A 14,611-nucleotide genomic window follows, 5' to 3' on the forward strand; every position below is an offset into this window, starting at 1 on the left:
TGTCTATCCTTGTGATGTTCCACTTACGTCTGATCAATACTATTGATCAGTCCCCCGATGTGATTTTAAGTGTAGGACTTTTAACATCAGGCAAGTTGCTCAGCTCTGTACCAACACAGAGACAATGCCTCATAATTTGCCTTTCATTGCTCCTAACAATAATAGCACTCCCAAGGAGGGCTTCCAGTTCTGAGGAGGCATTTCAGACTGAAGATGCCAAGGTGAAAGTCAAAACACTGTGGTACATCCTAAGAAAAGGCATCTGGAGATTCATGGCAAGTGTGGGAGAAATTTCCCCAGTCCTTTCCTGTTTTGGCTTCCTGGTTCTCTCTCTCCACTCTTCATTCTATACTTCATGAATTCTGGTTTAGCCTTGATAATTCCTAAAGTTAAATTCTGCACCTTTCATTTTGCTTATTTGCATCTTTGCTACCCCTTCCTTGTTACCAGTGTGAAACCAAGAAGAAGAAGAAGAAGAAGAGGAGGAGGAGGAGGAGGAGGAGGAGGAGGAGGAGGAGGAGGAGCAATGACAGTATTCTTGTTTGTGAGAGAAGAAGAAAACTGGCAGAAACTCATGCAGAAGAAAAAGTGTCTTCCGCTTGCACTAAAGCTATTTGGATACAAATGATGCACTTCTGTTCTTTGGTTTCATGATATTCAATTCTAGAATCAGAGAACTGGGGGTGAGCTCAAAGGTCATCTAGATGTAGGAAATCTGAAGATACAGCATCCCTGATGGGTAGCCATCCAGCTTCTGCTTATAAATGGAGAGATGAAAAATTGAAACGGACCTTTCAAGGTGATCTGCTACACTGCTGTGAACAACCTGTGCCACACAATGTTCTTCTTAACACTTAACCAAATCCCTTTCCTTATAATCTGATTTTGTGGTCCACCATACTGAGCAGCTTTAAAAAGCAGTTTAGAAACACTGTAAGCAAAAAAATGAGAGGAATGAATCTAGTTCTGTGCACCTTGCTTTTAACTTCTTATTTACAAAGCTTCTAGGCCACAGATTTCAAAAGCTCCTTCCTAAAACTGGGACACATTTCTATACCGGTTAAATCATTGTCTAGAGCAGGAATTCCCAAACGGCTCTGAAATGGTTCCACTGTATAAAAAATGCATTGCTATTAATTTCCATTTATTAAACTTCATGCAATATATTAACCATCTATAGAAATAAGAATACAATTTTAAATAACCCATTTCTATTCAGAAGAAAGTTGAAATAAAACGTAGTACTCTTAATTCTTCTAGCACTGCATCATTATGTCCCTGGGACTGGTCTGGTGTGAAAAGCATCTTAACATGGTCTTAAATTAGGAATTAATAAGTAAACAGAAATCTATAAGCAAGTGTGTTTTCTAACAAGAGATTTGTTCATTTCTGTGTAAGCTAGAAAAGGCTTCACTATCAGAAGGAAATATTCAGCAGGAACAAAGCCCGCTGTTTCTTTGATTCCATGAAAGGAGAGGCAAGTCCTTGGAAACTTATCTGGCTTGGAATAAAATCCACGTTGGAAAAGAATAGCAGGCTGCTCACCACCATCGCCCATCCTTGCCTGCCCTCACTGCCAGCACCTCAAAGGACCTTTGCCTTTCTTTTTCCTGGCAAAAAGCAGCACTGGGAGCAGCAGAAGTAATAGGGGTGTACAGTTGGGAGAGAGGAGGAATGGTGTCCATAATGGCTGGGGCTGGTTGGAGTTGGAGACCAACGGTATCTAGAGAGCCACAGGTTCCCAATCCCTGCAGTAATGGCCCAAGGGGCCAGGGGAGACATTGTTCCCTCGAGGGCTTGTGCGCTTGCTTTAGATTGGCTTGAAAAATAATTCCTTCTGATTTGGAAATAATTTCCGAGGCAACCTTGCGACAGTTCATCAATATCTACCTTTGGGGTGGGGGATATCAGGCATGGGGCCCCCGAATCCAGCCCTTTGGGCCTGTCTGTCTGGCTCTTGGGACTCTCTTCAAACCACACCTCTTCCCTAGCCACACCCCCTCTTCCCAAGCCACACCCCTCATCTACCCTACTTTGTTCCACTCTCCTTGGGTATTTCTGTCTGTCTACAATGTGCCCTTGAACTCTAGATTCTGAGAATGCCTCTTGCTTGCCTGGGTGGAGCAGGTAAAAACAACCCTGATGTATGAAAGGAAAATCTATATTTGCTGCTCCATCCAGTTTTGCCTCTGGCCCCAGCTGACCCCAACATGTGACACTGCTCCCCCAAATGAGGTTGCCTATGGGGCTGAAGAATATTACCCACTCCTAATCTCCATGAGATGAATCCAACATAAGCAGTTGCAGAGGTGTAATTTCCAGATGGGCAAAAACCATTAAATGAAACATGGTGGAAGCTGGGTGAGTTGTATTCTCTTGAGGTGTATATAGCCTCTCCAAAAGGCATTCCAGGTCTTGATCCCCTCCAGCGTCAGACCCCTTCCCCACCTCCCTCCGGAGTCTCTACATTTTATTTCAGCAGCCGTTTCCCCCCACCCCTGAAGCCCCCAAAATGGTACTTTAACATTTATGTGACAAGGAAAGGGAACCAACTGGGAGCAGCGAGCAGCGGAGCGAGCGCGAGTGAATGAGAATTACTTACGGGTAATAGGAATAGGAATAGTAGTTCCTCCTGGCAAGCGTGCAAACAAAGAGAAACAGCAGAGATTGCATAAGCAGCTTTTCTCAGCAAATAATGAAGGAGAAGATGGGATATTTGGAGCCTAAAATGACAACAGACCAGAGACTGAGCCATTGTCCATGCAAAGGGAGGGGGAAGGGAGCCGGAGACAGAGAGAGGGGGAAGGAAGGAGGAAGGAAGTGCAGGGAGACAGAGAAAGCAATCAGCTGGAAATGGGAAGCAGTTTTCGGACATGCTTGCTGCTGCCCTGAGGGCAAGCAAGGTCACCTGCCAAAAAGGTTTAAAGAGGGCAAAGACGCCAAGTAACTCGCTTCCCCACACCTGCAAACACACGTACTTTGCAAACAGCACATCTAATTTTAGGTGCCCTTGAAATTGTATGCTGGTAACTGAGGAACAGATAATCTGGACTGCTGCAGATCTAGTGCTTGGGATTGTGATGTAGTTCCTTTCCTACAAATTTGTTCTCATCAGGTTGAAAACAGAGCACTTGTTTTGTTGAGCAGCTATGGCACTACCCATAACAGAGGTATATCGCCACCCCATCCCATAATGTCCCACCCTTGATTTTCTAAAACACCACCTTGTGTCTCATTCTGAACTTCACAAGGCTTTGTGATTCTAATTCTGTCAAACTTCATGTGCTCCCTGGATGCTAATGCTGCAGATATAAAAACAAGAGACCTCTTTATTTCTCCAAGCAATGCAGAGGCTAGATCAGGGGTCCCCAACCCCTGACTTGGGGAGGGGGCACTTTTGGACATCTAAGGAAGTGTCACAGGCACTACAAAATAATCATTTCATGTAAGAAAAACTGGGGATGCTCAGAACCCCCTCCTCCCCCAAAGCAGAAACTCCTATACCCCAGTGAATAAAACACAGACAAAAAAGCAGGCAATAGCCACCCCCTCAAATAATAAAACAATAAAACTCAACCAACTCCCAACTTATTTTTTAAAAAAATAATTAAAAATTGGGAGTGCCAAGATGGCGTGTGACATTATTGTGGTGTCATGGGTGCCAGATGGAGAATCCCAGGGCTACCTGAAGCCTTAAATTAAAGACAGTGACTTATATTTGATTCTTTGTTGGGGGGGGTAGCTTTTGAAGGGCCACTGCAAACATAGTTTCAATTTGCTTCATTATAGTTTTAATGCTGTTATTAGTTGTTTCTGAGGGTCAGATATATTAATGGTGTATTTATCAGACTTCAGAGCTCAGATGTTTTGGACTACGTCTCCCTCAGCCCCAGCCATGCTGCCTGGGGCTGATGTGATTTGTAGTCCAAAAGATCTGTAGTCCAAAAGATCTAATGGTGTATTTATCAGACTTCAGAGCTCAGATGTTTTGGACTACGTCTCCCTCAGCCCCAGCCATGCTGCCTGGGGCTGATGTGATTTGTAGTCCAAAAGATCTGCTGGCAAAGGCCAATACATATCCTAGCCAGCAGACTGAATCTTCCACTTCTCACAGCCAATGTGTTTTCTAATATTCTTCCTAACAGTTCCATTCTTCCTGTCACAGCTAAACCTGCAGGGAGGCAACAGGTATTGCTCATCAGTCTGGGAAGAAGCGTCCTTTAGTCCCAGCCAGAAATAGCCCCACAAATCCTTCCCTATCATATCTGCTAATAAGCTGGAGGCCTGGCTGTTTCCCAGGCAATTTCTTTGCTTCCATTAGCTTCCATGGTCAACTTCACCACATGAGAGGTATAGCAAAGCACTGCCCAATTGTCTTCCTGAGTCCAGCACAGCCTCCAACAATGGGGCTCCTGGACTTTTTTATAGAGTTGTGTACAAGGGACAATATGCTTGCAACAAAAAGTTGCAGCGTCCAGGGTGCCTATTTAGTGTTCCAGCCAGCCAGCCAGTCATGCCCTCTCACATGATATTCCATTCCATTTTCTCAACTCCCCTCAAAAGCACAGCAATCTGTGGCTTGAGGTTTCTCTGAGGAACCCAGTATCTCCCCCATGTTTCTCATGGGGACCTGTTGTCACTCACCACCCAAGTTCACTATTAGAGGGCATAATTTCTGCAGGTGCAGCTTATGGTCACCTCCTTGTGTTACAGAGGAAGGAAAAGCTGTACCAAGCTGAAATGCTCCACATTAAAGTCACTGTCTCTTGGCCTTAGTTCCCAGACTGAATTTTAAAGCAATGATGTCCAATATCATTTCATAGCTTTATGTTTCACATGCCCTGTTTTAAACTATCTGCAGAAGCACTGAGAACTAGAGGCCAAAGGGACTCTTAGCAGAGTGAGGTGCTAAAATCCCATAGTAGCAGAGTGAATTGTACCATTTCAGACTGCAGGTGGAACAATACTGTTTTTCAAATGCTCCCCCACATATATAAAACCCTGCAAGCAAAAACTTAGCTCAGCAATGGATGAACTTAGCGAGAACTTGCAGGACCATCCAACAATGTGATCTCAACATGCAATCTACCTCTTTGAACTGCAGACTGAGATCACATTGTTGAATCTATTCTAACACCTCAGGAACCTTAAGAATCTACTCTCACAGCCTTCATCAACCCTTCCATCATCCTTGGCCACTGGCCCATGTTGTCTAGAGCTGATGGGTGTTGTAGTCCAAAGCATCTGGCGGGCACCAGGTTGGGGAAGGTTGTACATTACTACCTCACTCCCATGTTATTCCTTTGCATTGTGTAGACCAGGTAGGCCAGCATCCAGATTCAGCACCCATCAGCCCATTGACAGTTAGGGCCCAACCACATTGGCAGAGCTCACCAGAGCTGAAACCTGCTTTGTCTCTCTCATTTTCTCATTCCCCCAGTCATGGTCTTATCTGGACGCAATGGATGGGTCTGGTAAGCAGGCTTGGTGAAGAAATATGACGCAAATGGAAACAGGAGCAACAATTGCCTGTGTTCACTTATTTGTCCCATGTATGGAACAGCAATCAATCCAGCAAATGCCGTAAATATTCACTGCAGTTGTTGCTTTCAGTCCACAAATAATTGTTAAATTCCCCCTTGTTTTGCATTGTGGTTACTTCGTACCGAAATGAATGGGATAGAATAATGTAGGGATGGCATAAATTACAAAATGAATTACACTTCTTAAGTGACATAATTTTACTGCAATGGACAATGGTAGAAAATGTAGTTTGGGGCAGAAAGTGAACTGTAGTGGAATGGAAACAGTTCTGTATGCATGGGAACTTGAAGCATGGGTAGTCCCAATAAAAAATTATAATTTGGCAGAATATTTGGACTATATGATATGTATTTGTATAATTTGGAATATTTAATGTGATTTGATTGGATTGTTAAAATGGAAAATTTAATAAAAAATTATTATTATTTTTAAAAAGGAAACAGTTCTGTATGCAACAAAAGCAGGGCCAAATGGAAAATGATGCCTTCTTTGATCCCAAACAGGAAGCCATGTACCATCTTGCATTTCCTGCAATGCCCTGCAGTATCTGTCACACCATCGCTCCTGTGGGAAAGTGAAAGTAGCAAGCATCTTCCGGGACCCAGCCAACGCTACCAAGCCCACAGTTTGGAGGTGGGAGGGGACCAAATAGGAAGGTCACCAAGGTGCTCCTTGCTGAGGGGCCATCACACCTGGTTTCAACCCTGAAACCAGCCCAATAACACACCAAATACGGAATTGTCAGGAAGGAAAGAGACACCACTTTGGGTATCAAGCCATTCCTTTAGCACAAACAGCAGCCATCTGTTGTTTATTTACACTCTGAATCCAAGGAGAAGCTGACCATGGATTTGCAAGGAACTCCAACTGAAATGATTTAATCAACTGCGACATTTAAAATGGGATCAGCCAAACACCTTGATTCAAGCGAAGAGATGGATGTCTGAATGGATTCTTAACCTGTTGAGGAAAGGCTGTAACAGACAAAGTAACACTGACAGCTGATCTGCTCTGTGCAGAGACTGAGGAATGTGAATAAGGGCTCTACAGGAGTGTCTTTAATATTTTGAGAAAATCTACCCAATCTAAGAATATCCCAGGAGTCTTTTTAAAGGCTTGATTCCCTCCCACCAACCACCTGCATTTTAATCCATTATGAAGCTGATAATTGAAGAAATAATCCATTTCCAATTTCTCCAGAACACACAGTCAGAGTTCTCCTCTTCACAAGACACAAGACTTTGTAATCTTATTCCTCCTCAGCAACCCACGTGGCCATAGCTCAGTGGTAGAACATCTCCTTTGCATACAGAAGGTCACAAGTTCAATTCCCACTATCTCCATGTAGGGTTGTGACTGTCCCCTGTCTGAAACCTGCTGCTAGTCAGTGTAGACCATGAGACCCAAAGTGGTAGGATCCATAAATGGTTGGGCTTCAACTCCCATTATCTCTGACCATTGGCCATGGTGGCAGGGCTGATGGGAACTTTAGTCCAACAACATTTGGAGGTCACCCAGTTGACTGTCCCTGGGCTGAGCTAGATGGACAAACGTTCCAACTCAAATAACTCAATATAAGCCACAAGCTTGCTAGCAAATATGGTTTCCAAAATGAAAACAACTATTAAAAACAGCACAGATAACACAATGAACTGGTAGCTAGCTTCTTAAATTATGCAGCATGATGGGGTGATTTGCTAGGAAGTGGAGGCAGCAGTGAAGACAGCTTGCCCCCTATCTCTGTAGTAGTCAGGGAAAACCCTAGCAATGTAACAATAAATAAATAAAAAGGGAGCCCTGTAATGCAGGGCTTATAACACTGCAGTCTGTTCTGACTGCCTGAATCTGTGAGTTTTATACTGCTCAGTGGGTTTCACCGAAAAGCTGAGGTAGGAATCCCTTGGATCCACAGATCCTACCACTCTTTCTATTATTATCCACATAAGTCTTTTCGATTGTTGTTGGGGTTTTTTTTTGTTGGTTTTTTTTTAGGGGGTGGGGGAGTTGCATGCAGAATGAAAGACCAAGAGTGATATGCTGCATCCCAAATTATGACTGGCATGGGGAAGGTCAGCAGTGCCCTCTGTTAGGTTCCCTCCTCCATTGGTGGACCCTGACAATAGGTTCACCCAACAATGGCAGCATTGGCCGACTCTTTTCATTTCCAACCATCATCCATAATGTCTGGTGAGTGCTGTTCATGGGCACTGTGGGAAATTTAAGTGGCTGCCCACCTCTGCTGCCATAGACCTATGACTGGGCAAGTACCAGCACCAGTAAGCTCTGCCAAGTAATTGTGGTCCCAGTAGCTGCCTAAAGGCACTGAGCACTGATACCTAGCTTGTCCCTAATTGTGTTGTATTTGATCTGTGTCTTTCAACCTTGGTTCCTCAGGCATTGCTGGACGACAACTCCCATCATCCTCAGCCAGCTTTGCCAAAGGTGAGGGATGGTGGGAGCTGTAGAGCAAGAGCATTTGGGAAACCAAAGTTGGAGAACACTGTATTCAGCTGTGTACACACTACCATTTACTCTGGCCCCAGTGCATACCCACTGCTTTTGTTTGAAACCATGTGCACGGGACGTTAGTCACAATCCATATCCTGTAGTTTGTTTGCTTTTTAAGAAAGACTGCCATTTAATAAGTTTTCCCCCACCCTCAAGCCAGCATCTACCTGAATTGAAAACGTAAGGCACATTCACTTTGCCATTGAGCTGAGGTATGTACATTTGAGATGTGGGTGTACAAGGGGATGCGGGTGGTGCTGTGGGTTAAACCACAGAGCCTAGGACTTGCTGATCAGAAGGTCAGTGGTTCAAATCCCCACGACGGGGTGAGCTCCCGTTGCTCGGTCCCTGCTCCTGCCATCCTAGCAGTTTGAAAGCACGTCAAAGTGCAAGTAGATAAATTCTTTGGTGGGAAGGTAAACGGCGTTTCCGTGTGCTGCTCTGGTTCGCCAGAAGTGGCTTAGTCATACTGGCCACATGACCCGGAAGCTGTATGCCAGCTCCCTCGGCCAATAAAGCGAGATGAGCGCTGCAACCCCAGAGTCGGTCACAACTGGACCAAATGGTTAGGGGTCCCTTTACCTTTACCTATGTACATTTGAGACAGCCATTGTGTATACACACAAACAACAACTTTATGAATGGTATTCGTGTGGGGAGTAACAGGTGCAGGGAGACCCAAGACATGACACACATTGGGAGTGGCAGGTGAAAATGATGAACTATGCGGAATTAGCCAAGCTGACCGGCAAGATTCAGGACCAGGACAACCAGAGATTCATAGAAAGTTGGAGTAAATTTATGGTGTATTTAAAGGATAATTGTAAAACTTTAAAAACACTGGCAGGACTGAAATAACTCCCACAATGTAATAAATAAGAGATTTAGTATTTAAAATACATGATTTAAAGAAACAAGGGATACCTGTTGAAGGGAAGGAGGGAAGTCATAAGCTCGGCAGAGCTAGAAGTATAGATGTGATTTGATGTATGGTACGAAACTGTGTTGAGAAAATAATAAAAATTTATGTGGGGGGGGGAGAGATGACTCACATTGGATGAAGACTCACTCTCTGGCATGTACTGCAATGTGCAAATGCAACTTGAATAGCAGTGGCAGGGAATCTTTAAGCTGCTAATGTGTGCATAGCCTTACATAACTAATATTAAAAAGAAATCCTAAAATGAACTGAAGCTCTCCTCGGTTGATATGAGGGCCCCTCAATTGATATGAGGACCCCTACGGAGCTGGCATTTCATGTCTGCCAAGACGCTGCGTGAGCTGGCACGGCACAGAGCCCAGGTGAAAGAAGACAGACCTCCCTCCTCTTCCCCCTCCCTGTTGCACAAGGTTAAACAAATCCACTTCAGACACTGAATTCTTTAAGCTCAACGCTGCTTGGCATGTCATCCTTTGCAGAGCCATTTATGTTACAGTCAAATAGCGGCACGGTTCTGGAATCTGAAAGATGGGCGCAAAGAAATGCTTAACAACAAGTTGGCAGAACATCCCAGCACATTAACAGGACTTGATTGTTCTTTGCCAGGATAAATTAAATGGCATCCAGGATTTGTGCCCTTCTGTAAGACCATAATATGACTGCAGCATTAGTCAGAAGCCACCTTCAGCACCAACTACCAACACGTAACTTTGTTTCCCCCATTTTTCTCAAGACATTCCTGTTCCAAAGACCTAGGCTACATTCACACCATACATTGAAAGCACTAGAACAGTGTTTCCCAACCTTGGGTCTCTAGCTGCTTTTGGACTACAGCTCCCATCATCCCTAGCTAGCAGTACCAGTGGTCAGGGATGGTGGGAAATGTAGTCCGAAAACAGCTAGAGACCAAAGGTTGGGAAACACTGCACTAGAATACCACTTAAAACAATCATGGCTTCTCCCAAAGCACCCTGGGAAGTGTAGTTTGTTAAGGATGCTGGGAGTTGTTAGGAGACCCCATTCCCCTCCCAGAGCTACAAAGTCTAAAGTGGTTGAACAATTAATCCCTCTTCACTGGAAACTTTGGGAATTGTAGCTCTGTGCAGGGAATATGGGTCTCACTTAGCACACTAGAGTTCCCAGAATTCTTGGGCGGAAGCCATGACTTTAAATGTATGGTGTCTATAGGGCTTAGACTGCATTCAAACATCCTTTTTTATGGTGCATTCATTATTATTTGTGTTCACCAGGGTGGTCACATGCAACCCCATTTTCAATACTGTTTGTGCCTGCAAAGGTTTTGGGGCAGTCACACTGCTCCATTTCCACTCAGTGCACATGCTGTTATATCTTATACCACAAATGTTCTGGTTTATTTATTTTGTGGCTGTTGCTGTTGGACAGCAATAATGTGGTATCATTGGGGAAGCATCACAGGGGGAAAAACGAAATGAGGTGATTAAAAAAAGAACTGTAAGATGTGTGTAATATTTTAAACTGAGGATTGTCATTTGTCCAGTTTTAACTTTAACTTTAATTTATTTGACTTAATTTTGGGATGTATTTTAATCAATTGATTGCTTGTTGCTATGCACATTGTATTATTTATATGATGTTAGCCGCTCTGAGCTCCGTTTAGGAGGGCGGGATACAAATAAAATTTTATTTATTTATTTATATATTATTATTATTATTATTATTATTATTATTACTATTGAAAAAATGTGTATTTTTAAAAAGCAAAACTAAAAACTAAGGCAGAATAGATCCAACACTATTCCACTATTGCACTAATAATGCACTATTATTGCATCAATAACATGTTGCCGAATATACCTGCGACAAAACACCAGTCTGGAAGGGGAAAGTGTAACATAAAGAAGCAGCTATGGGTTAATTCAAGCCAGCATGTATGTTTATACAGAAGGATGAGGGATGTGAGAATATCACAAATCCTGCCTCTGGGCATTCATGTGATATTTAGCTCAGGACTCCAATCCGGATTCTCATCCCCCCCACACACACACTTTTTCTTTCTCTTCCTGGAAGACGCCCAATTTTGTTTTGAAGGCAGAAAGTTTCACGGTGGCCCCCAATTCGATCCGCTTCCAAGCCACGGACTGCCAGGCAGTGAGCAGCATGCAGTGCAAAGGCAAAAGATGCGTGAGGTGGATAGCATGCAGCCAATCCACCAGAGACTCATGAGCGTGTGACTCTGCGATTCCTGCTGGCCTGACCTGTTGCGCCTTGCTGACTCTTGTCATTCCCCGGTGGGCTGCTTGGGGGAAAACCAACTCCTTTGTCGGGGACTTAATGTTCCTGAAAGGGCAGAGGGATCGTGCCTACCCAGGCAGAATGGGAACTCATGAAATATAGACGGAACACAAAGCAGGCATTGCTGACCTGCTTCCTTGCCCCCTGCCAGCCTTAGCTCTGAAGCTCAGAGGACTCTGCGGGATCTGTGCTGAGGAGCTGTCCAGCCCATTAGCAACCTGGGTTGTAGCAATGACAGCGGCATGGTGTTGCCACTGGAAGCTATGCTGAGGACCACTCCGCTGGGTCCAGGCAAAAAAGCTCACACAGGTCTCTCTCTCTGCTGCACACAGTTCTAAACTTCTGGGTAAAGTGATTGATTGACTGGCATTTGTAGCCCAGCCTCCACCACAAGATCCCACGCTGTGGCCTAGTCACCCTGTGTCAAACAAGGAGCCAACCACCCTGTCCAGTTCAGGAATGGGGCTAAGAGTTTTCAAAAAGAGTTTTATAAGTGCATTTATAAGTGCAAGAACACTGTGCGGTATCTGACCCATATGCTTCACAGCTGTTAAGCAGGAGGATCTGATCTTGCATGGCGCTGCTCCTTTGAGAACAGCTTCCCCGATATATGAATTAAAGAAAATGTTTAGAAAGACATTTGTTTAAAAACCAGAAGCTTTTCTGTTAGATATAATAGGTGAAGAGATACCAAAAGAGGATAAAAGACTTTCTATGTATGCAACAACGCAGCGAGAATGCTACTAGCCCAAAGATGGAAGGAAGGGAAAGTACCAATAAAAGAAGAATGGCAGATGAAACTGATGGAGTATGCAGAGATGATGAAACTGATGGGGAAGATCCGAAATCAGGAAGACCAAGTATTTTTAAAAAGACTGGAATAAACTTTTTATTTATTTAAAAGGCCACTGTAAACAATTAAAATCATTGGCTGGGATGTAATGTGGAATTAGCTATGATAATTATGGATATGTAACAGATGGATAACAGTAAAAGATGCAGTAAATTCAGTCTTGAATATGGAACCCATGGAGGGAGGGAAAGAGGGCTGAAGGTTCAAAAGAACCTTGTTGTTTTAATGTTTGAGATGGTTAAGTTGAAATGTATAAAAATGTGACAAAAACCAATAAAAAATATTTTTTAAAAAGAGAGAGAGAGAGAGAGAACAGCTTCCCTGCATGCAAGGGAAGCCACTCAGGAAGGAACACAATCACACAGGATCAGATCCTTCAGGGACCAGGAAGGAACAGGAAAGAGCTGAGGTCTGGCAGTGGGGAGAATGAAAAGCCAGGTGGGAAAGCCATCTTCTTCCACAAGGATGCAGCCACCCAATAGATCTCTCTTTTTCACAATTTCTCAGCAACTCCCTCACACCAGCCTCTCCTCACTGCCCAAAGCCCCATCCCTTGACAATCTCAGATAGCTCTGAACCCTCAACCCAACTTGTAGTGATCTGGGGCTGCTTGAACCCAGCTTAGATTCCTCTGAATAGGCAAGTTGGGATTCAGACCTCGGCCTTGTTAACATAATACGCCATGTACCACTCTGGACCAGGTTACCTGAAAGATTACCTGTCCCTCTACAGACCGCGTAGAATATATGGGAAGAGTATGCTTGTGTTCTTTCCTGATTATTTCTTTTCCCCAAAAAATAAAATATGAATAACAAAGAAAAATATAATGATAACAATGAAGGTGAAAAATATCAGGTGTGTGACAAGGGGAAATTCTATTTGCTCCTCTGCACTCTACAGAATATTAAGGCTGATGAGCCTTGCCACACCCATGCTGTGGAATACCCTCCCCTCTGCCATCAGTTGCTTCAAACCTTGTCTTTTTCCACAGGTTTCCCCTGACCCATCAGACTGCATCCTGCTTCATGTTTTTGAATCCTCTGGTATTCTGTTTTATTCACTTTTAGATGCTTTTATGTTCCATTCTGCTGCTTTACTGTTTTCAGCTTCTGTTTTTGTTTCAGCTCATTCGTAACAGTATTTCTATACTGCCATATCATATACCAGGCAATGTACAACTTTAAATAAAATAGATCATTTTAGACTGTACACTGCTGAGACATTTTCGAAATATAAAGCAGTTTGAAATGTGTTTAATATAAATAGTTGCCTGTTGTTGTTGTTGTTAAACATTAATGCCCAGCTTCTAGCCACTGGATGTTAAAGGTTTGTCTTTTGGTTATTGCATGCAGTCCATGCTGATAAATTCATCCTTAATCCCTGCTGAAACCAGTTTAGAAACACAGAATTGGAAGGAACCACAAGGGACATCAAGTCCCCTGCGATGCAGAAATCTTTTGCACAATGTGGGGCTCGAACCCACGATCTTGAGATCAAGAGTCTCATGCTCTACTGACTGAGTCCTGCCTAGCAAAATGAACATAGGACCCATGACACCCTAAAAGACTTATGGTGGGGGGGGACCTCTTTTTTTCTCTCCAGGGCTGCATTCCCTTAGCACACTTCTGATGGGTGCAGAATGCTGGCAGTGGGTGGACTGTTGGAGAAAGACAAATTGCCCTTTTCAGAACTGATTGCTTGCAGGGGGCATTTGAAATTAGGCTGAGGTGTGACTGTCCACACATGCTATTAGGCTTCTTGCATGTCTGTCCTGTCTGATCTGCCATGATCCCTTGGTTGATTTGTGCCCCCTCACCCAAAGATCCCTGGTTACGGGGCCTAGTGGAAGGAGGAAGATTCCTCTAGGTTAGAACAACGGCTCACTAGGATAAGGGAGGGAGGGGCACAGGTGAGTGGCCTGAGACTCTGGCTGGCTACTGTGGATGCTCTCCCTGCCTCTCCTTCCTCCATGACTTTTCTCTCCATCCGCCAGAGCAAGGCTGCTGGGCTCCAAACGAGGTGAATTGAGCTTTGCAAACAGAGAAGCAGCAATGGCGAAGGCAGAAGGGGAAAACATTTCCTTACCCTTTCCGTATGACGACAATGATGGCCCCCAGGAGGATGATCAGCACCACCAGTCCTCCGGCGCAAATGCCCAGGATGAGGCCCATTTCCTCTGAGTGCTGGGACACTTCCAGGGGACGCTTGCTCTCTTTGCAGGCAGCTGCAGGGGATAAAAAGAAAATAGCTCTGGCCTGTTGTAGTGGTATATGTAGAACCATCTCCTTTCTCCTGCATATGAAATATGTGTGGAAGCTCCATTCTTTAGCTGATGAGATCTTCTCAACCTCTTCCCACAAAGTATTTTTAAAAAGTGGCTGAACAAAATGGCATTGAATTCCAAAAGAGAATTCCAAACATGCTTCTTTTCCTAGAACACAGGTATGGAGAACCTTTGGCTCTCATTCATTCATGACCACTGACCATACTTG

General features: G+C 44.0%; 1 protein-coding gene across 9 annotated transcripts in view; it reads right to left on the bottom strand.

Moving 5' to 3' along the window:
- Window positions 1-14,611, bottom strand: part of PTPRU (protein tyrosine phosphatase receptor type U) — a 379,961-nt gene that overhangs the window by 80,179 nt on the left and 285,171 nt on the right. For 5 of the 9 annotated variants that reach the window (XM_079985896.1, XM_079985895.1, XM_079985889.1 and 2 more), the window contains exon 14: window positions 14,205-14,343. In XM_079985896.1, the coding sequence (XP_079842022.1) occupies window positions 14,205-14,343 (139 nt within the window). Of the gene's footprint in view, window positions 1-2,602; window positions 2,633-14,204; window positions 14,344-14,611 lie in introns of all 9 variants that reach the window. The other 4 variants (XM_079985892.1, XM_079985888.1, XM_079985891.1 and 1 more) reach the window with 1 other exon arrangement.

Source organism: Podarcis cretensis (genome assembly GCF_951804945.1).
Source record: "Podarcis cretensis genome assembly, chromosome: 8".
Taxonomy (NCBI): domain Eukaryota; kingdom Metazoa; phylum Chordata; class Lepidosauria; order Squamata; family Lacertidae; genus Podarcis; species Podarcis cretensis.